Below are 22,776 nucleotides of genomic sequence, written 5' to 3'. Positions count from 1 at the left end.
GCAACAAGCGTCTATGCTGTATGCAGCAATGCAATCGAAAAGCTCTTAGTACAATGAGGGAAGGATATGTAACATTGCCTTCTCAGCTTTGCTCAAAAGGGGGAGAGAAATGTGCAGCCGCGGTAAGCATGCACGTTTCCCTCCCAAGCACCAGGTGCAACAACAGCAGCAACTGATGCTGTAACTGATGCAGCACGTCTGTCTCTGTACCATATTGTTCGTTGCTTCTTAGCATTCTCCGTCACCGTACGAGCTAGGTCAGTCTATGCGAGACCCACGTGCTGCGGCTAATGTTTCTTCTGGAAATACCAACGCTTATTTTTGAGTGACATATGCTTCTTTTCTCCGATGCCACCTGGAGACTGTACGGCAACAGCTGCCCGGGCTGAGCCAGCAACAAGTCACACACGTATGTCAGAACGAAAAAGCCAAACAGCCTTCCTGCAGCAATTGAGCATCTCGTTGTCCTTCAGCACTAATTGATTTCGTGTTCCTTTTTAATGATGCAGAGACAGGACTTACGTGTAGCGTTACCGTGCAACTGTAGAGTTTCCAGCACCACCACCACCAGAAGCGGAAACAAAATGCTACCCAGCAAAGCATATGCTTCTGCTCAGGTTTCAATACCAGCGCACAAAGCTACTGACTTCTGTCCAATCGCCCTGCACAGCTCATTTCGATTCCACTGCCGTTGCTGATCCTGCTCTAGCTGATGCTCAAGTAAATATTGTCTTCTGACTAGCTTTTGCGCTTGCTTCGGCAACAGCAGAACGGAGCATTGGCCGATTCGATTGCGCGGTTGCCTTTTTACCTGTGCAGCTACTGCTTTTGCTTGCGCTGTTGGTCCGCCTTTCGCTCCCTGCGATGCCATGTAATACCTAGCAAAATTTGGTGTGCAGGTTACTTGGCTGTGGCTGCACAACACTTGCTGCGGGCTTGCATCCACGAATCCTATTTTTCATCCGCCCGACCGGTTTCAACCAAGGCTTCACTGCTGCTCCTGCTTCTCTGGATCATCTACAAATGCTTTATAAGTGGTTGCAGGAGATACACTCAGAATACCTTGACTGTCGTTGATTTATTGTCCTCTGCTGCTGCCACGGATGTAGTGAATAAGACATATGGTTTCACGCGGGAAATTCTGTAATCGTTTCCGCTTTCCAGAGTGCTCTGACTATATAAATCAGCTCTCTTAAACGGTGCTCAGTGCCTTATAAAATCTGAAGCAACAGCAGCAGCAGCGGTAGTTGCCGGGCCGGCGGCGTGCGTAAGCAGAGGATGCGGGTGGGTGGGAGGTGAGGGCTGGAAGAGGGGAAGTGCAGCTTTTTTGGAGCGTCATTCCATGCTTTTGCTTCCACTGCACTTGTGGTAAGATCAGAACACTGTGCAATACTGCTGCTGCAGCTATGGCCCAGCGGCCGGTGGTTCGCTTATAGTCAACTAAATCGGGACAGCTCCACTACGGTAAGATCTGATGCAGGTCCTGAAAGGACCGCTACTCCAAAGGCCAGCTTTGTATAACAACTATGTCGTGCTGCTAGTGCTCCATGGGTTGCTCGCTACGACGTCCGCGCATTGCAGTGTAGAAGATCCGACACAAAAACAGCAACGCTCGCGGTTACTGCTATAGTGGGATGCGTTTATTGCTGCCCATGCGAATAAATCTCATCCACCCTCGGAAAAAGAATCATAGGTATTCGCTTCGTTGGCAACTCAAGGCCAGCTGTCTGCCGGTGCTGGTGTTTTCTTGCTCTTGGTGCAAAGAGGTAAAATTCTGCAGGTTTTAATGCACTCTGCATGTCCATCTGCTTCAGGATGGTTCGCAGCGGTTATAGCATGTTCAATGTGCAGAAGGGTTATAAAGGCACGCCGGATTGCACCTTTGACCTGGAGGCGTTGACAGCTACCAATGCAAATGGGTTGCTTTTCTTAGCGTGTGCGATTGCCCTTGCTGTCAGTGCGCCTCGTGATGTTAGTGCTAGTGAGGATCGTTTTGGGGCCTCACCAGACGCTTTTGCGGCTGGAATAGCAAGAGCCCAAAACTCTTCACGTTCTCCAAAGCCCCTTTATTACACTTGCTACTGCTGCTGTTGTGGCCGTAGTTACTGCTCCTGCAGCTGCTACTGGTGCTTGTGCCACTCTTCATGCGCACCAGGTTCCAAGCAAGCCTGAGCGCTTTGCTCGACACAGATTGGGCTGGTCATGTGGAGTCCCCCTTCCTGCTATTACAAATGATAGCGATATATATGGTATACATGGGGAGAATGCGAACTCAGTGCTGCAGGATCTTGTGGCCGCCTTCTCTTCCCGACACCGCACTCGCCACCGCTGGTATTATACTTGTTGCAGTTTAAATGCTTGGCACAGAAGCAATTTACTAGTCTTTCTGGCCCCGCAGAGATATTCTGCAGCTGTTTGCTGCTGAGTGGGTGCATTTCTTAGGCAGGACCACCACCACAGAAAGACTGTACGCGATCGTGCTGGAGCTGCAGTTGCTTCAGCGCCTCTTTTTTACTTATGCGGCTCATTTTGCTTATAAAACTACACACTCTAAACTGCTCTGATATGCTCTCTGTGTCGCGCGGCATCTCAAGGAAGAGCTTTTTGCAAGGATCTTTTGGATAATGCACCACAAGATGCATACTGGAACTTCAGGATCGGTTGCTGCTGGTGAGATGCTGCTTCCGGTGGCTGTGAAAGCAGCGGGTGTAGCACCATCGTTAATCAAGAACTGTTATCTCAAGTGTCCATGCTCCGTAAACACAAGAGGGATCGCATCCATTCTGCTAGAAGGGAAAACGAGAGGGCACTTCTGTGACACTCACTGCTGCCAAAGTCACAGCCAAGCGATGTATCAAAAGGAAGGGTCAGGAGTATTTGCTTCTCCGCCAGCCCTTGAATCCTTTGGCACCAATACGCTGTAGAATCACTAGCTTCGCTACTGTTTTTTTGCTGGGTTTAACCCATAACTCTTTTTGCAACAGAAGTCTGGACATGGAGAAATTTTGTACATCATACGAAGGAAAGGATTCATGCTCCCACCGTAGACGAAGGCACATTCCGAATTTCAGGTGCAGCTGACTGCTACGTCTCCTGCCTATGATCCTTCTTGGGTCTGTACTGTAACGCCGTAGTTGGAATGGCGTTGGCGCTGGGGTTGCTGCTACTGCACACTTTTGAGCGCGGCGGCTGCTGTATCTTCCCCTACAGATCGTGGGAACACAGTGGCTAAGTGCCTAATGCGGGACGTTTTGCCTGACAGAGTCGCTGCTGCTACGGATCCTCCGTCAGCAGAAGTTTGTGCTGCTGCTTCTGCTGCGGCGGCAGGTAGGCAGAAGGCATATCCCGTAAGGAAAAGCGGCAGCAACCAAGCCTAGTTTGGTGTATACATAGCTACCCCTGCTTTATTGAAAGGGTTCATAAAGCATAGAATGATATAAGGAAAACCACGAACGCTTTGACCTCCGCTTACAGATGTTCCGAAGGAGATAGAAGTAGTCGAGCTTACACGACACGCAGTGCATATCGAGGTTTAGCACCTACAGTTTGGTGTTTACCGCTTCCGTGTTTTCCACTCACCACGGAATACCAATGACTTTGTGGCGATATCGGGCTTTCAAGCTTTCGAGTTTTCTCGCACTGAGGAGCGGCGCCGGGTCACTAATTTAAGCTCATGGCGCGTTTAGTGGAGGAGCGATCATCGAGGCAATGAGAGCGAACAGCGAAGAAAAGGCGTGGTAGAGTCAGAGAGTCAATGAAGCAGCGCTTGGGATTCCCTACTTACCGCCGCCACTATGGACTACCTCCATCTATACCCTACAACGCGTGTAGGGTGGAAGATTGAGCGTTTAGAGTTCATGTTCTGATGTCTCCTCTCACAGACGGCACTTTACATTATTAGCAGTATAAATAAAAAGGACGAAACTTTGCGTGCGTTCGTTGCTATGTACCGCGCTCGTGTGTAACACCTCCTTCCTTGTGGCGGTAATCGGTTTGGGGGGCAGCCAGGGAAGCATTTTCGACTGCAAAAACACTGTGCTCTAGATCCCAATGGTAGAACTTGTTTTGTAAGATATACTAGCAGGAGAATGGCACCCCCTAGCAGACTTTCCCGAACAACACGGCCATCGGTGTGTTCAATTCAGCTCTGAGGCGGGTATAGCCCTCAGGGAGATATCGATAGGTAGCAAGCTTATTAGCTCACCTTTCTCTTGACCTTAAGCTATACAGATGAAAAGGGCTTGAAGCGTCGAAACAAAACTGAAATTAGAGCTGTCCAGCTCCTGTCCCCTCAACCCAACAATGCCGATGTGGATGTTGAGGCTCTTCACTTGTCTGGGTACTTGCTAAGACTACCTCCATTGTTAGCCGGTGTGATTATCTATGCACTAAAGTACATCTGATGTGTTTAAAATTACGGAGTTTTTTGATGCACAGCAAAGGAGGAATTCTCAGCAGCTACCGAGAGTGGCAGCGAAAAGGAAGAATACGCGTGAAATGAGACACGAAACCACGGAACCCCTAGCCCAAAGTCGACGTGCAAAAAACGATGTATGCGCTCACATGTATGGCACTGACCCATAACAGTTGTAGGCACAGGTGAAAACCACACTTTCGTAAAAAGCATGGGTCTGTGTGCAGGTATTTCGTCAGGGCTCAAAAACAACCTTCACGGAAAGCCCAAACTTAGTAGTTTGAGCGACTGAAAGGTAAACCGACGGATCCTCTGCCGCAGGTGCATACTATTGTGTACTGGTGTACTTCCTTCTTTGCAACTGGGCAGGCTTCATTAGAATCCCTTTTGCCGAAACACAAAATTTGGCCCATTCAATGAATTGAATTCAAGCAGTGCAGCGTACTGCCTTATATTGCGCTCTGGTACTTCGGTTTCGCAGAAGGCTCAGCGCCGTCTTTGGCCCAGCGCGCCACAGAATGTATAGCCTAGGGTCTACTCTTTCGCAGTAGAAGGAAGCTCTCCCGCTGTTATGCCGTGGTCGCACTGCACAAACAAATTAGTTACGCGGGCTCAGCTCCATTCAACGTAAGAGACCAGTTCTTGCTTGGTCCTAGTGTGGTTTCTGGTGTTTCTGTGGGCTCCTCTAAGGAGTGAGTGTTCCTTTCATGTCCGCTGCGTGTGCCAACTTTGGAGTAGTGGTCTGAATTTTGAAGCTCAAAATATTATCCAGAGTGTCCCTTTCCTGTATGTGTGTCCGTTGAGACGGTCAGGAACGTTCTTAACTCTGTGTCTCTTCGCATTTTCTGTGAGCGTGTCATTTGAAGAACCATGACAGAGAGGGCGTTTTTGCTCCTCCCTAACCTAGTGCCACATTTGCACATGTCTTTCACCAAGGTGAATGGGGTATTGCTGATGCTACTCCTAGACCCCATAGCTCGGCATAGCTGCTATGGCTTCGGTTTTCTTGCATTTGCCAATGATGTCGCTGGTATTGTGTTGCGGGATGCGCGCACTCATGGAGTGGCTAACAGGAGGCTCGAGAACATCGACGTAATTTAGCGGCTTTAACCTGTTAAGTGGGTCTGAAGCCCTTTTTGCGAATGCTAATTTTGATGCAGCATTATCGCCTCCTCGGAAAATCGAAGAACACTGTTTTCAGGTGGCACATTTGTAGAATGCAGCAAGTATTGTCTTGAAGTACAGATTTTATTAGTATTACTAGCCTGTGTTAGCTCACTTCGCAAGTTATTCGACGGCATCTCCTCCAAATCTTGCATGTGGAAATCATTGGATGGTTCTTTACGCTACCTCCACGAATAATATTTACCCCACTTACTTTGGATCTTCAGTACTTTGAGTGATAATTTCTCCATATCTATAGATATGGCCCCTCACTAATTTTTTACTTGCGCGCTCACCCATTTGTCCACCTTAAGCAAAACACAAATCCTTCCTAGGGTCATCCCTCTGCTGGGCTTAAGCACACTGTTGTTTGTGTTCTATTTTGATTTGTTCGCCTGATTTCCCAGGAAAAAAGCTGTTGCTGTTGGGTGGTGTTTGGCTGCATCCATGTAATAAGGCCTTAGCCCCTAGAGGCATAACCGAACAGGCCACTTAAATTAAAATCTTTGCCGACTCCTAGCTTATGCTATGGACAAGGATGTGTACCGCGCCTGTTTACCTTTGGGTTTGCACACTACGTCGCTCCCACTTCAGGTCATATTTCTCACACAATTTAAAGACTAGCAGCTCTGGTCTGTCCGTTGTTGTATCTTGTGGTGAGTCACTCGGCATGTAGCAATACCCCATGCAGTCTAGCCTAACAGTGCATACCACAGGCCTTCACGATTTTCCAGCTCAAATAACAAAAATTAAAGAGAGATATTTCATCATGCATACTCTTGGAGTGGCCCTACGAATACCATTGATGCTGTCCTAACACAGCTTACACGATGTCATTTTAAAGGAGACTGAATCTAACTCTCTCTGAGGCTACTGCGCCTCCACATATGACGCATGGGATATTCGGTAAGACAGATACAGTGGCAAGTAGCCAAAAGGATAAAAGGAAAATGGGCTCACCTTCTTCCTTTGAATGCTTTTTAATGCGTCGCATAGCTTCGGGTCTGAAGAAAGAGGGCTAATGAAAATGAACCTTTTCGCCGCTCTCATCCAGCGCTAACCGATTATACATTACTGAGGCCACCCAGGAAAGGGAATAATTGTCGTTCTGTGATACATCTCGACAAAATTGTTGTGGCTACCCATGAGCTACCTCATTCACAATCATACGTCCCGGCAGAGCTGGATGCTACGGGTTACTGTGTGACATCTATCCGTGTGGGACTCCCCACAAGCCCGGCTTTCCTCGTAAAGCCTTCGACATGTTATGCACCTCTCAGCCATCTATCGCTGTGGGTGGAGCAAGGTGGGATTATCGGCCTGATTCAAGTTTTGAAGTGTGGATTGTTTTTGCATTAGCATTACGAGCAAACAAGCTATAGTAAACAGTCAACGAAAGTTGCTCGAAGATACCAGAGTATGTCGACGATATTGGGTGCGCCAAAGAGACCGTAACGCTCTCTTTCTCCCTAAAGTTTTGGATTCTCTCTAGGGACCCACCCAGGCAGCAGCACAAGCAAGTGTGTGAGGAGAGATGCTTCTTAGCAAAGCACGGTATCTGGGACTACGCACGAAAGGAAATATGTTGGACCAAACAGCTGGTTTTACCTTGACCAGTTTATAACAAAAGTGCAAACTCACTGGAGCAGCAAATGGCATTGCAGCTAAGATCTTCGATGCAGCAAGACCCTTTGTTACAGTACTTTGGATGTACTAGTAAAGTGAATTTACTGTGAGTGTCGGCTCCGTGGCTGGCTGTTCTAAAATTCCATCGGCTTGCTGCATGACGCATTTTGGCTCCAATTTACATGAATACCTGCTCTATGCCTGTGAGCTAAGCAACTGTGCACAAGTGCGTCCGAATGCCCTGAGTGCTCAGTAGGTGCGGCTCTGCGTTCCGTATGTGTTCTCCCCATTCGAGATTGGAGTCATGTGGACAAAGGTGACAAGGGGAGGTATGGCACGGTGAAGGGAGAAGTTGCAGGCTTTTTCGGGGGCGTGGATAGCCTTTGGGGGGCTCCTGAACGCCTATAAGGAGTGCAGGAAAAGTAGATATATCCGGCTCACTGTTCCCATTGGATGTCCACACTAAGCGAAATCAGCGCTCCCTTTGATCTTCCGTTGAGCCTTTTACAACTGCCATACACATGAGTAACACTGTACCTAATATCTCAGTTGGGAATACACCTACCATCCGATACAAAATACATAAAACGGAAAGTACTCTGTGTTTTGGAAAGAGCTCTGTCGTGGACCCGACCGCGCCCCCAGGAGTTTGCCTAGCGGATATACTGGCAATATGGTGTGCGTGCTTTTGCCTTTTACAACACTTAAAGCAGTTTAAGCTAGCCAGAGACAGCAGATCACGCACAAACGTACAAACTACTTGTTCTTCGCTTATTGAGCTAGCAACACTTTGCAGTAAATGAGTTCACGAACAGCCTCACCAAATAGCCGATTCATCACCAATTCATACCCAGATATAAATACTGCAGTGAAAAGTGCCAGAGTGCGGTTCGGCCCGCTACAACAGGGTAGGATGAGGCGATGCCGACTCATGTGAAGGCTGCGTCTAGTGAAAATTCAACTGTGCAACTGATCAAAAACCTGGGCTCCAAAAGGAATGAGCTACATACTCCCCAGTTATAAGGGCAAGCCTTGCTTTGCCTGCAGTTGGTGCTTTTGAGTTTATTTTTGAATCTAGAATGCACATGTGGTGGTCCAAAAGTTTCATTCTTTGGCCGCAGCTTGAAAGCTGTTTGCTCCTTCGGTATTCCCTTTATCCCTCTCTCTAAATGAGTTATTCAATAATCAATTCCCTAATCGCATCACTTGCGGTTCTCAGGGTCTAGTAGCAACTCACGAAGTCCAGTGGGCCTACTCGCTGCAGCTCAGGGCCTCGATGATAGCTGCAGGATAGGGTGCGTTAGGAGTTAGCCGGCGCAGAAACCCATCTAAAACGGGCGGTTGAATGACGAATATATGGTTTCACATATTCTACGTGGGCTGCTAGAAGGAAGAACCAAAAAGCTGCACAAATAATACTCAGCCTCCTCATCGAGCTACATTGTTTAAGTACTGCCGCCACCAGGCGCCACGGCGCCGTTGCCCTGTGGATATTGATCTACTTCTCCTTGTTTTCTTTTTCGTGGCCTTAAAATCGTATTTGCTTGAGGAACAACTGCTTAGGTCTGATCATTGGATGGCCTTTTAATGTGCGGTTTCGCTTTTTCCCAGCAAACGACCCGCCATACACACTGCGTCCAGCACACAGCGTGCCGATTCAAGTTCTCCTTGCAACCTTTTGCTGCTCCCTAGTAGACAGCGTTTGCGAGTGCTCGCATTCGCTCATTTCTAACTGCCATTTGCTGCCAATATTCTACTCGGTCAGCCGCAACAATGGCTACGGAAGAGGTGAAGACGGCCGCGGGCCTCAAGAAGAAGGTCTCAGATGTCCATGTGCTCGACCAATCGGGTGCTGTTTTCAAAGTCAGCGACACGACTGATTCATTCATATCTCAGCCCTTCCCTTCATCCTAGCTCAGGCTTGCTTTTTGGCTTGACAGTCTCAATGAGGCATAAGAGCCACAAGCATAGTCGCAGGCGCGGCAGAAAGCACCACCTCATGAGGAAGCCAATGGCCAAAAGCTAATTAGGTTCTTGTATAGCTGAACAAAACGTAGAGGAGTACCAGTGTGGATCTTCAACCTACGACATGATCGTACAATTACCTGAGATGTAGCAGTATCCTGGATCGTGCTGTCGGAGCTTACATCACTGCATCCGGGGGCAAGGCCACCACGCAGTCACACCGGGTGGTGGCTCATTTATATGAAAATGCATGTATATGAAGCAGCCAGTAGCCTTGAACAGTCATGCGCTTTTGCTGGGTTGCAGTATATGGGTAGGGCATTAAGGAAAGTACACGAATCTTGTCGCTTCATGCGCGACTCTGTGGGGCTTCTCAGGGTTTCCAAATATGGACAGACCTGGCGCCAGCTGTTCAGCAGCAGCCGAATCTTATGTTTGCCAAGTGTGTAGTACAGCCTGGCTCTACGAAAGAAGTCCTACAGGTTCAACAGATAGAGCCGCAGGGCAGCGGCGATACTTTCGAAGTCCCTCAGTCCCACGCCTGGAACGTCAACTCCACCATTGATCCTATGACGTACGGAGATATTGGGATGCTCCCCCATACAAATATCCCGTGTGTGCTCGATTTCCTGCGCATTCGTTACATGAAAAACCAGATTTACACTTGCGCTGATCCTTTGGTAGTTGCAATTAATCCCTTTAAGGACTTGGGAAATACCACCAAAGAATATATCTGCAAATACAGAGATGCGGTCGACTACACAAACCTCCCTCCGCACGTCTTCTACACAGCGAGAGTGGCACTCGACAACCTGCACGGAGTGAACAAGTCACAAACCATCATTGTGTCTGGTACGTCTTCTTCCACATGAAAACATGGCCACTCTAAGCTAGCCTTTGACGTGCATCCCACTAAAAATTTTGTGTTAGTCCTAGCTGCTGCACAGACAAATCGCCTGGTGTGCCTTGGTTACGTGCAGCTCAGCTGGCAGCATTCTGTTTATTTGTGATTCGTGAACCTTTTCGTTGCTGCGGGGTTACAGGCGAATCCGGTGCTGGGAAGACCGAAGCAACAAAGCAGGTCATGAGATATTTTGCCACGGCAAAGGGAGGAGCCATGGACCTACGAATTCAAAATGCCATTATGGCGGCGAATCCCGTCCTCGAAGCCTTCGGAAATGCGAAGACAATCCGTAATAACAACTCTTCTCGTTTCGGTCGCTTTATGCAGCTCGATGTGGCTAAGGAAGGAGGTATTCGTTATGGCAGTGTGGTCGCTTTCTTGCTAGAGAAGTCTCGAGTGCTTACTCAAGACGAACAGGAGCGATCGTATCATATTTTCTATCAGCTGTGCAAGGGAGCTGATGCGTCCATGAAACAGAAGTTTCACCTGTTGCCTCTGGATAAATACAAGTATATTAATCCCAAATGCTTCGATGTTCCTGGAATTGATGATCTTGCAGAGTACAACGACGTTTGTGCTGCATTCCAGTCGATGTCGCTGACGGAGGAGCAAATAAACTCTGTATGGAGTATCGTGTCTGGTGTCCTTCTGCTTGGTAACGTAGAAGTCACGGCCACAAAGCAAGGTGGCCTTGATGATGCCGCAGGAATTGAGGGGGAAAATCTAGAGACATTCCAAAATGCTTGCAGGCTCTTGTTTATCGACGCAGACGCGATTCTGAGGGAGCTAACATTAAAGGTCACATACGCCGGTAACCAGAAAGTAGAAAGCCGCTGGAAACAGGCCGACGGAGACATGCTTAAATCGTCTCTCGCGAAAGCCATCTACGACAAGCTCTTCCTCTGGATTATCAAGGAACTCAACAAGTCCATTGAGCCACCTGAGGGCTTCTCTAAGTTTCTAGGCATGCTTGATATCTTCGGCTTTGAGGTGTTTAAAAATAACTCGCTGGAGCAATTCTTCATTAATGTCACTAACGAAATGCTGCAAAAGAATTTCGTGGACATAGTGTTTGCGCGTGAGGCGAAGCTGTACAAGGAGGAGGGCGTATCGACAGCCGAACTGGTGTACACTTCCAATGCAGAGGTTATTAGCGTGCTAACGGACAAAAAGTGCTCGATTCTTTCTACCTTAGAGGACCAATGCTTGGCCCCAGGAGGAGGTGATGAGAAGTTTGTGGCAGCTTGCAAAACTGCTTTCAAGAACAGCACCAAGTTCAAACCAGCCAAGGTGTCGCCTAACATCAACTTCCTAGTTAGCCATACTATCGGAGACATTCAGTACAACGGAGAGAGTTTCCTTTTCAAAAACAAGGACGTACTACGAGCAGAAATCATGGAGGTAGTCCAGGCTTCTTCAAACCTCGTCGTGAAGGACCTGTTTGCTGGCATTGTTATGGAGAAAGGGAAAATGGCGAAGGGCCAGCTCATTGGCTCGCAATTTCTGAGGCAGCTTGAGGCCCTCATGGAACTTATTAATGTGCGCCTTTTATTGAACTTGCAATGCCGGGGTGTCAGTACACTAGTCGCTATACCTGTCTGCGTCTCCTTCAAATAGTAAAACCGATACCCATGCTGCACTCTGTGCATTTTGATTGTTTCTCAGAGTACGGAGCCACACTTCGTGAGATGTGTGAAACCAAATGACACCAAGAAGCCTTTGGATTGGGTTCAATCCAAGGTTCTAATCCAGCTACATGCACTCTCAGTCCTCGAGGCCCTGCAGCTAAGGCAAATCGGCTTCTCTTACAGGTGAGTCCATCGGTCTTCGCAAACACCATACTGAGCAATCCACACCGTATTCCGTGTTTAGCTGGTAGTAATATCATTTTCACACTCCTGTGTGGTGTGTTTTGCATATGTGCCCGTAGACGTCCTTTCAAAGACTTCCTCTATCAGTTCAAGTTCATCGATCTTGGCATTTGCGAAAATCAATCTCTTTCTCCGAAAGCTGCGAGCCAGGCTCTTCTCGAAAAGGCAAAAGCTACCAAAGGCGAATACCAGGTGGGGGGAAAGGATCACAGTTTTGGATTGTTGGTTCATCCTGGCAGAAGTTGCGCTCACATTTCCGTCTCAGCCTGAACCAACTGCATCCGTTTTTATCTGACGTCAATTATGCATCAAACGGTTTGTGTGTATGATATTTCCCTGCAGATTGGGAGCACAATGGTTTTCCTGAAACAAGGAGCAGCGAAGCACCTGACTCTCATACAGCGTCAGTGCCTGGCAGCGTGGACGCCTCTAGTGAGCGTTCTTGAAGCATGCTACATGAGATTGCGCCTGGCCAAGGCTATGTCCAAGAAGAAGCATTACATCGTCAGAACTCAGGCTCACATTAGGAGGTAATGCAAAATACGAGCTCCGCCATTTCAAATTGAGGCAGCACATCATATTGCCTTCTGTAGCCTAATGTTGGTGCACCGCGGTATGATGCCCAACTCTGTACAGTTATATATTTGCGTTTTGAGTGTACTGGTATGTTGTGCGTGTTTCCAGGCATATAGTGGACCACAACGTATCCCCCACTTCCATTGAAAAGCTCTTCTGAGCAGCAGCTTATATGAGTAGGGGGAGCTTTCTCAACCAACAAGCAGTTCATCGGAGAACCCTTGCTCATAGGGTTGTAAAGAAGGGAAATGTTAACACAGTGGGCTTCATGGGAGCGGCATAGAATGCAAACGGTTGTGCGCCTGTTGGACGGGGCCCTTGGGACTTTTGCGTTTAGTGGTCGCTATTTTAAAGCAAGTTAGGGCACTTGTTCTACGAGAGCGAGATGGCGAGCCCACAGTAGTGCCACCTGTATCTGAAATACTCGTAGTTTTGTAGCCGTGCTCCTTTCGTAGAAGAAGCATTACTTCTTCAACAATTTGAGGCTACAACCCTCGATTTATTGCATATGTGAGACGCTCATTATCTATGTGTATCTGTAATGCGAAATAACTAGGAGAATACGGCAGACAACTGGGACGATTCGAACTCGCATTTATTAATCCATGAGAAAATTTTCACTCGTCGTGCAGCCAGCCAGGATTGATTTCGCTAGAAGTTGCATATTGAGAAGCATTAGGTTCTTTTACAAAGTCGCACTGCTCCCAAAAAGTTCGCAGCAAGAATTAGGGCCTTCATGAAGTGCACTTACCCGCTCTCTTGTCCTAGGCCGGCAATTTCAAATGGCAGACAGATGCCTCCGCTCCCCTCTTCTTCGCAATTTACATTGATAATCCCGATCTCCCACTTCCCAAGTCCTCTTGGGCTACGCGCACAGTATGGTAGCTCAAATGCAATGGGTACGGAGGTGAAGCGGTATCAAGGCCATACTGAAGGACTTGCTAAAAACTATCATACTTGCAACTAGAGGGAGTATCGTGCTAGCTTCGCAGCCGAAGCAACACCGGAGCATTGGGCACCATTCTAGTTTCTGCTGTCTCGTGTTTATTCGCAAATGAAGTCAATTTTTATAGAACGTAATGGATGCTGGAGCGGTACGGACCCAAACAGCCTCACTAGTAAGCAAACATGCTGAGAAGTCTGTCATTCATGACGTACGTGCAAATACAACGAAGCAGTGCAGTATGAGACTTCGAACAAGGCATATTCCACAAGGAGAGTCATATAAAGCCGTTTGGTAGCTCTAAGCTTTTCTCTGGTATTGTTTTAGATTGCGATGTTTGGGTGTAGAGACCGTAGCAGGCAAAGGCAAATAGTGCTGTTGCTGATCAAAACAAATTTTTAGACCACAATTCGACCCGAAAGATGTGTGTACTATTTGGAGCTGTAGTGAACGTTGTCTCATCACCAGGGTTGTCAATACCACCGCATGTGGATTCTGATGTAGATAATAATGAGGGTCTCCATGATTTTTGTATTTGCACTTGCAACAAGTAGAGCAATGCGTTTCGTTGCTGACTTGGCCTTATCCCAGCACTACGTTTCAGTTTCCATACTACAAATACTGCAATTCGACTCTTCAGCCGACTGGATTTTCTGTTGCGTCTATCTTCTCCTGCTCTTATAGGCGACAACACGATACATTATTTTGCTCAACTAATATTGTAAAATGGCTCAAAGCCACTATTGAGCGGAGTCATTTGAAGTCCATATGATTCGGCACTCTTAAAGATATTCCTTTCAATTTTTCACATCTGTTTCCAAGCAATACAATTACGAATTCATGCCCTACTCGCTGTAGCAGTGAGCTCTGTCGTGACCTCGTGAAGCACATTAGACCATTAATGCAATGAGATGATAAAAAGTAGATTTTATCTCTTCAGGCAACTGATGGCAATGAATTGGCATGATGTGTTTTGAAATCGCAACACCTGTCGTGGTCGCAGTTCCACTGCTCCCACTGCCTTCTCCTGCCTCAGGCTTCCCATTACTCTTCTAGAAAAAGGAATGAAAACATTACTGAAAAAATCGATGTGGCCGACGATATGCACGGCTGAGCCACTGACGAATAATGGCACTGCACACGCAACTAATGCAACCAAGCAGTCGATTCAGTGCTAAATTATCGACGCTGCAGCTCCTCAACTGAGTCGTCGATTTAAGTGTTCAATCCCTGCTCGATCAGACACTTGATTTCACTGCAAATGTTCCTACCAAATGCCTTCATAAAGAGTTGACTGGTCATCAGTTGTGGGTTCTCCTTAGAGCTACTTCAGAATGGTAATGTCCAGTTGCTGCATTTTAGGTTGATACACATCCGTGCGCCCAGTCATTTTTATTTTTGGATAACTCTTCGCACTCCATCGGCCTGTGTTGATGGCTCTGATGAAGTATAAGGCGGATAGGCACCAGTTGCTTTTTCACTCCTACAGCGCTACTCCCTTTCTGATGCTGCTGCCATGCCTCTCAAGCTGTTTTTCCACTCACATCTTTGGCGAGCAGCCTCAAGCCGGCACTCCGCAGCCCATCGTCCCTTAATGCAGATCGTTTCAGCAAAGAATTACAAATGTACACAGAGCATGGATGGAGCTTTCTCATCAGGTTTAACGAGAAAGTGAATACATAGTCAGATGCCAGAGGGCTGCCTGCAGTAAAAATATCTTCTCATGCCCTGTCCCCACACCTGGGCTGTCTCGGTTACTGCTTCTTTGTAAGCACACATATACCAATAGGCCTTCACAGCTTTACGAACTCTGCGCTGGCGGAAGGCAGCATTGTTGGATGGGGAGCCTCCGTATCTGCAATCTGAAGACCGGATATCGCATACTAGCATATGACCACCCCAACAAAAGGTCTGTTGTTTTCTCGAGTAAAAAGCCTCTTGTCGTTTTGTCTTAAAGAACCGCAAGGCAGCATAAGCAGGTGAGAGCTCTCACGCCCAGCGTTTCCATGTGTAGAGTGCACTGGCCAATTATGTAACAAATCCCTCGAGATCAAGGAGGGAACCATCACCCAAGGCCTCGGGGCAGCAGCGGGGCAGCTCCGAGAATGCGGTCATAAGAGTGTGAGAGCAGCAGCTGTTGCTGTTGCTCTAGTGTATGCTGCTGTTGCAAAGGCTCCACGGGCTTGAGGCCTCTGCATGCATTAAGTAAGAGAGCCTTCACCAGTTTGGCGGCTTCTACAAGTTCAGCCTCCTCTGAACTGGACTCCCCATCGCTACCGAACCCCTCTAGAAATGGCAGCAAAACCTCGGAATCCATTGCGGCATCCAAATACTGCAAAGCTGGGCCCCCATTCTCTGCTTCTCGCACCCAATCCAGCAACAGACGCAAGGTTACCCTCTGCAGGTGGCCAGTCACAGTAGCCAATGTCGCCGGAGAGAATGGCTGTTGTTGTTGCTGCTGCTGTGCATTGAAAATGTCGCAGGTTTGCTGAATAAGTGCCTTCTCGGAGAGGAGCTGGATATACACCGCAAACAAGTCTGGCAGCGGGGCCGGTGCGTCCCGGCGGCGCCAAGCAGTAGCTATTAACAAGAGATCATCCAGCAGCAAGGATGCTCGCTGCTGCTGTTGCTGCTGCTGCCGTGCCTGCTGCTGCCATACGGCATGGAGCACTTCAAGACAGCATCGCACCTGCATGTTGCCTCTCTTCAACACATCTGCTGCTGCTTCCGTTGCAACAAAGGACTCGCGCGAAGGGACAGGGAGCCCCGTCCACGCAAAGTCGCAACAACGCAGTAACAGCGACAAGGGCCCTTCTTTAAGCTCATGCGCCGCTGGTGGTAGCTGCTGCTGCAGCAGCCTGCAGCAGTAACAATGCATATACCACGAGCCAAGCTGTAGAGGAGGCCTGCTCCAGCAAAAAGCAAATGGAATAAAATCAAAGCACCACTAAAAGTAGGGCCAACAGCAACAGTACAAGTGAACACTTACCCGACTTTCAAGCTTGGAGATTTCGGATTTGAGGCTTCAACGAAAAGCCTAGAGAGTAACGCAGCAGCTGCGACATGAACCGTTCCCGCGGCTCCAAACACTTTCTGCTGTTGCTGCTGCTCTGCTGCTGCAACTGCAGGAAGGTGCAGCGCCAAGTCCAGCAGCAGCGCGCGGAGTGCCAGATGGGGACCGTCAGCAGCTGAAGCAGCAAACCTGAAGAGCTCCGGCAGCGGCAGCAGCGAATACCGCAGGCGCCACACCGCACCCTCTGGGCTGCAAAGAGACGCTATCCACTGCTGCTGTACCTGCTGCTGCTGGGCACCCTCCTGTTGCAGCAGCATTTGCAGCTCTCGCTGCGCCACGAAGCACGACAGGGGCAGCTGGATCTCGCTAAGGATCTGTACCAAACACCCAAACAGCAGTTGCACCAGGAATTATCAAGAGCTCAGAACCCTTGTCTGTGGTAGAAGCACCAAAGGCAGCGCTTTATTCTATCGCTGCTTCTCATGTCAGTGCGTCTGCAGCGATGGACGTATACCGTGTGGAGTGCCTCCAGTGATGAAATGATCTGCTGCAGCAGCTCCGTCTCCTCCTCCTCTTGGTGCTGCTTTGGATCTATTAGAGAAGAAAAAAGAGATGCCAAATGGACTGTGGATCCCTCGGAGGCTCGTCCATTGAAGTTGCCCTCCACATATTGCTTCAGCAACTGCAGAGCTTGGGCTGCTGCGCTGCATCGGACTGCTACTGGCAGTGGCGGCTGCTGCTGTGCCGCTTCTGTCGTTGCCAGTGCCGTGTATATGCTTGCTCTCAGAATCAGTAAGTGCTGCTGTTGCTGCTGTTGTTGCCGCCCATACAGCTGCGCCAGCAACTCCCCTTGAGCCACAAGGCCCGCGCTGAAGCAGCAGTGCAGGTAAGCACGCACCAGCGAGGGCGCAGAGGTGCTCGTACAGGCTCCGGCGCTGCTGCTGCTGCCGCTGCTACATTCACTGGAGTACAAGGTAAGTAAGGAAGAAACAGCCCACTGCTGCAGTGCCTCTGGCTGGCAATGCAGCAGCAAACCACAACAGACGGGGCTGTCCAGCATGGCACATGCGGCAGCCACAGCATCATGCTGCTGGTTGAATGGAGCAACAGCGGCCGAGGCGGCAGCGGCAGCTGCTTCTCTGCTGCACTGTGAAGCCTGCTGCTGGTGCACTTCAAAGAGGCAGTCAAGCGCAATCCACTGAAGCAGCTCGTCAGGAAGCAGCAGAGGCAGTCCCTCCCCGCCGCCTTTCTCCAACCTTGTCCACAGCCCCTCCACCACCGCCTTCTGCTGCTGCTTCTGTGGAGGTGCCTCACATACCCTCAGTGTCGAGAATTCGAGCAACAGATGCTCCTTGCAGGAATATGAAAGCACCCGCGGGAGCAGTTTCTGCCAGCCCGACACACTACTGCTGCTGTCGCTGAGGGCAACAGAAGCAAGATGGACGGCCTCTTTAAAAGCTTCGACGATATCTTTGATCTGCAATACGTCAAAAAACTTTTTTCCGGCAGAAGAATGCCCCGCAGCTGCAGTCGCCGCAGTAGCTGCTGCTGGCGTTGCTCCTGCAGCTGCAACCAGTTGCTGCGTCGCAAGCTGCATTGCTGGACAGGAAGAGCCCTCCTGCATCAGCAGCTGCAACAAGCATTCGGTCAGAAGCGCCCTCTGAAAAGAAGCAGACGCAAGAGTACCATCGCAAGGCAGCCTTCCACGAAGCGGCAGCAACAGCATTACCAGCATCAGCAATAAAAACCATCACTGCAGCGGCAACAGCAGCAGGAGCAGCACCTTGCTTTTTACCTGTTGCTCAATACCACACTCCGCAAAACGGCACATCAGTGAACTTGCAAGTTGCAGCAAGAGCATACATTTATCGCCCTCCTGCTCGTACTGTTGCGTGTATACGGCGGCCCATGAACGAAAGAGCGCGCGGCTGTCCGCTGTGGCCATCACCCTGAGAACAGCCACAACGCCTTACAAAAACTGAATTGTTTGCAAATGCTACGCCGCTGTTGTTGCCTTGACGTGTACAGTTATGAAGTATGCTGGAACTGCAGTTGGTGCGCTTGCAACTCGAATTACGGACCATGGATATGCGGAGAGGAGTGAGAGCGCATCGTTGGGGCTGCTAATTGTGGATGTGTGGTACAGCGTAGGCTGGACGCCTCCCTGCAGTGGCAGCGGCGGTGACTGCTTCTGCGTCACCAGAAGGGCAGTGCTCATGCACCGCCACAGTCGTTGCTGCGTCGCCCTGCACCTCAGCAACTGCCACACTGTCCGCGAGGACAGCACCTCCCTTGCCGTCATTACTGGAGTTCGTGCAAGCGCAGTACGAGCGCCACACTGCTCCCTCCAGAAAGCATCTGCTTCCTCCCAGGCTGTAATCCGGCTGCTCCGAGGCAGACGTTCAATGGCTCCAGCCAGACGTAGCAGCTGCCGCAGCAGCAGTAACAGCAGCACAAATCCCACGAGCCGCAGCAGCTGCTGCTCATAGTCACGGCCGCTGGGGGCTGCAGCCTGCAGCCGCTTCAGAGCGCCTGAGCTGTCCATACACTCCACGAGCTGCTCCAGTGACACAGAGCCACCGCCACTCCTCCCGCTGCTTGTAGCCCAGGGTGGACGGCGAGCCGCAACAAGGGCATGCACGAGAGAAGCAGAGAGCGTCGATGCCTGCGGCCCCACCAAAAGGAGCAGCTGTTGCAGCAGCAAATCCAACTGCTCGCAAAGCCACTCAAGGTACGGCAGTGGCAGCCGGCATACGAGAGGTGGCCCCCCCCCAAGCGTGACTTTACACGCAGAAGCGCTGGAGCAAGCCTCATCTCGACCCTGCAGATTCGCACGAGCATCCCACAAACGCGAAGAGTAGCGAACGCCGCTCCATGGTAAGCGCGACAGCGAGCTCACTACCGGGCAGCCAACTAGTGTTGAGAGGGCTGAGGGCCGCGCGCATACCGGCCGCTGCTGTTGTTGCTGATGAGTGACGGCAAACAGAGGGGATTTCGACAGATGGCTAATGAGCATCGCTAGACGCATTTCTAAACCCTCCAGCCACCGGGGCTGCTGCTGCAGCTGACAATTGCTGTTGCTCTTGCTGTTGTCATCTGCGTCGCCAAGAAGTGTCAAACGCGGCAAGTGGTCGCCATACAGAGCGCTCTCGCTGCCGCCGCTGTTACAAGGCCGCAGACGCAGCAACTCCAGCAAGCAACCCCAGGAGGTTCGAGGGGCTGCGGGAAGAGCCAGGGGAAACTCCCGCCTGAACTCGATCGCAGCCACTGCTGCTGTTGTTGCTGCAGCAGCAGCATCTGCTTCGGTTTGCATGCGGCGCCTCACGCTGCGCACCTGTTGCTGGTGCCGCTGCTGCCACACTGCCCTTGCTGCTGCCTTGTGAGCCCGCAGTGCAGCAGCAGCGCGACTTTCCGCCGCTGCACCCACTGCATTGCAGCATACACTGCTGTTTCTATCCCGCCTATTGCTGCTCCGCGCAGTGACCTCTACCAAAAGGAACTCGGTGGAGGTAAAAAGCCACAACCGTCGGCTGCTGCAGGTCGCCGTCTCGGCCGCTGCGCCCACTCCTCCCGCTTCCTTGCTGCATGCTGCGGACGCTGCTGTGGGAAGCATGGCACACTCAGGGAAGCCTTCGATGTGCCCCTCCAGCAACAATCGCAGGTTGCTGTTGGTCCTGCTGCTGTCCTGTTGTGGCTGCTGCAAAGGCCACCAGACAAAACAGTCCTCGGCTGCTGCCAACAGCGGGGAGCGCAAAGACAGAAGGCAGCAGCAATGTAGGTGCGCCGGCAGATGAGATGCAGCGGCCGCAGTAGAGTGACAGCTTTCTGCTGCTTCTTCTCCTCCTGGGGAATCCGCAGGCCAAGATACACGAAGAGACAGCAACGCCGACTGCCCAACCGCTGCAGTGGGTTGCGGCTGCTGCTGCAGCTGCTGCTCACGGCTCTCTGAAAACAGAAATAGGCCGTTACTGCACACTGTGACAGCCGGTTCCTGCAAGACCTGCTCCTTTCGAAAGCTGTGCTCTGCTGGCATGGTGTTGGTGCAGTTGCTGCTGCAAGCGCTAAGCAGCTGCAGCTCTTGATGGTACTGCAGTGCGTCCGGGGAGTGCAGCACTGACAAAATGCGAAGCGAGAATTGTGCCCCTATGTCCGGGCTTCCGTTGAGAATCTTGCTACTGCTAGCAGAGTCAAAAGCAGCAGCCTGCTGTTCAGTTCCAACAAGGAGCACCACGCGATCACCTCGGGATGTTATAAGGGTCAGAAGGGGCTGCATCTCAGGCGTGAAGGAACACATCAGTTCCTCCAACTGCAGTGAATCCTCCCGCAGCTGCACCTCCTGATTTGGTGGGAGCAAGCGCTGTTTCCAGCACTTCCCAGACATGTACGCTACGGTTTCCACAGCTGCGGGGGGCCTTGAAGAGCGGCGCTCGTCATCCTCTGTCAAGGGTGGTAAGGCAACTGCAGCTGCTGCTGTGTCGTCAAGCTGCTCGAAGCAAACTGGACAGAAGCCATCTACGCCTCCAGCGCAGCATCCCGTATCCTCCGGCGCTGCAGTACCAACTGCAGCTCCTGCCGCATCCGGCGACGACCTCGCTGCTTCTACCGGGCCTGCTGCATCCCGTGTGAGATCTTTTGCTCCTCTCGCGACATTGGGGGCAGAACGCCGGAAACTGCAATGCAGCACAGCGAAAAGGCAGCCACCAACACAATCAAACAGAAGGCATACATGCACAGTGCAGCACATCGGTAGCCGGAGCACCATCTAGAGAGCAGCCCGCACACGACCGAGGGAATGCGGCACGCGAGCGACATGTAGGGGGGCACCAGAGCCCTTGGAACGCAGCAGCAAGTGAGCACATGAAAATTCGCGCGCAGTAGAAGCAACAGTAGAGACTACAGCGAGCATCCGTAGTGGGAGCGCCATCACCAGCATGCCGACACACAGGGCAGCAACGCCTTTGGAAACCATTCTGAAAAGGCCTCCCTCGGTGTTCCCGTTGAGCTGCAACAAGTAGATATTCCCTTGGCTATCAGCTGCCACCAGAAGCCTCTCTGTCACCGCCTCCACCATCCGAAATCCGGCTCCAGCGTCAGTTGCTGTTGTTAGTCGCTGCTGCCGCTGCACTGACGCTGCTCCAGCGGCGGTGCAGGCGCTGCACGCGACACTTTGCTCCCACCCGCTGGTGAACTTGCCGTCGCTGATACGAGAAGTACAGGAACAGGTGAACCTGCAGCGGCTGCTCAACCGCAAAGGGAGTCGTCTCACGGTGCTGCAACTGCCCTGGGGGTCTAAGCAGAAATGCAGTATCTGGCCCCCAATACAGGCGTAAGCGATGCAGCAACTCTGATGCTGCTGCTGCAGCCGCGCAAAGAGCCGAGGCACAATATGCCACGGGCGTCCGTACAGCTTTTGCTGTTGCTCTTCCCGGCGCTGCTGCTGCTCCTTCAGCAAAGAACGAATATCCGGTGGAAGACTCACAGTCAGATCCTCCAGGGGAACGAGCTGTGCCATCCACAGTTGCTGCTGGATCCCGCCGCCGCTGCCGTTTTGCTGCTGCTGTGCTGCCACACCAACAGGCAGCAAAATCGGGCAGCAGCCGCCCGCCCTGTAGTCCATAACTGACACACCACAATGTCGTGTGTGCTGCTGCTGCTGCTGCTGTAGCAAGACAACGGCGAAGGCAAGCAGAGACTGCGTTGTGAGAAGGAGCAGTAGCAGCTGCTGCTGATGCTGGCCCTGCTCCATCTGGTCGTGCTCCACCAAGGCGGTGCGGCAGCAGCAGGTAGCAGCAACAATGGGAGCGTCGCCTGTAAGGCGCACTAGCAGCGAGGGTGCTGCATCTGCGGCTGGTGGGGTTGTTGCTGTTGCTGCTGCAAGAGGAAGCAAATACGCTGTACTGCCCTGAAAGAGGCACACCTGCTGCAGCTGAGGCAAGAGCTGAACACCAATGGCCACCGGCTGCTGTTCCTGCTGCACTGCGGTGAGCAGCGAGGCAGGCAGGAACCCCCTTTTTAACGTTTTCAGCTGTAAGCATACTGGAAAGAGGGGCGGCTGCCGCCAAACATCTACAAGACTTAGAGGGGCCCCCGGAGTGGCTAGTGCCGCATTTGCAGAGGCATCTGATTCTTCTTCTGGCACTGCTGCTGCTCCTGCTGTGTCACCAATGACGTGCTGCTTCCCCTGGAGCGGCGAGGCTGCTGCTACAGCTCTGTGCCACTGCAGAATGCGCTCCACATCTTCGTGTGCTGTAGCCTCGAGCCGACTCTGTGGGACCTGCTGCACCTGCAGCGGCTGTTGCT

At 51.0% G+C, this 22,776-nt stretch overlaps 2 protein-coding genes across 2 annotated transcripts; one reads left to right on the top strand and one right to left on the bottom strand.

Moving 5' to 3' along the window:
- The first annotated feature begins 8,977 nt into the window (after window positions 1-8,977).
- LOC34620270 (myosin-A) lies at window positions 8,978-12,680 on the top strand. The gene is made up of 7 exons (XM_026336542.1): window positions 8,978-9,067; window positions 9,547-10,021; window positions 10,213-11,612; window positions 11,739-11,884; window positions 12,004-12,136; window positions 12,287-12,474; window positions 12,629-12,680. Exons 1-7 carry the CDS (start codon window positions 8,978-8,980, stop codon window positions 12,678-12,680), a joined length of 2,484 nt encoding a protein of 827 aa, XP_026192327.1.
- Window positions 12,681-14,353: 1,673 nt separating this feature from the next.
- Window positions 14,354-21,445, bottom strand: LOC34620271. Its single transcript, XM_026336536.1, has 9 exons — window positions 21,262-21,445; window positions 20,618-21,114; window positions 20,300-20,421; window positions 18,477-20,264; window positions 18,272-18,425; window positions 16,991-18,136; window positions 16,453-16,850; window positions 15,643-16,321; window positions 14,354-14,515 (listed from the first exon to the last, which is right to left on the bottom strand). The coding sequence occupies exons 1-9, from the start codon at window positions 21,443-21,445 to the stop codon at window positions 14,354-14,356; spliced, it is 5,130 nt and encodes a 1,709-aa protein (XP_026192321.1).
- Between the last annotated feature and the right edge of the window lie 1,331 nt (window positions 21,446-22,776).

This window comes from Cyclospora cayetanensis, unplaced genomic scaffold (assembly GCF_002999335.1).
Source record: "Cyclospora cayetanensis isolate NF1_C8 unplaced genomic scaffold, CcayRef3 CcayRef3_contig_132, whole genome shotgun sequence".
NCBI lineage: Eukaryota > Apicomplexa > Conoidasida > Eucoccidiorida > Eimeriidae > Cyclospora > Cyclospora cayetanensis.
This window is presented reverse-complemented; position numbering and strand designations above follow the sequence as displayed.

Excerpts from the sequence above, each read along its gene's own strand:
- LOC34620271 (XM_026336536.1), bottom strand. The coding sequence starts at position 21,445 with ATGGTTTCCAAAGGCGTTGCTGCCCTGTGTGTCGGCATGCTGGTGATG. Across the intron at positions 16,851-16,990 it reads CACTGGAGGCACTCCACACG|ATCCTTAGCGAGATCCAGCT; the intron begins GTATACGTCCAT and ends TGTTTGGTACAG. Across the intron at positions 14,516-15,642 it reads CATGCAGAGGCCTCAAGCCC|AAGAGTAATGGGAAGCCTGA; the intron begins GTGGAGCCTTTG and ends TCCTTTTTCTAG.
- LOC34620270 (XM_026336542.1), top strand. The coding sequence starts at position 8,978 with ATGGCTACGGAAGAGGTGAAGACGGCCGCGGGCCTCAAGAAGAAGGTC. Across the intron at positions 11,613-11,738 it reads CCCTCATGGAACTTATTAAT|AGTACGGAGCCACACTTCGT; the intron begins GTGCGCCTTTTA and ends ATTGTTTCTCAG. Across the intron at positions 11,885-12,003 it reads CAAATCGGCTTCTCTTACAG|ACGTCCTTTCAAAGACTTCC; the intron begins GTGAGTCCATCG and ends ATGTGCCCGTAG.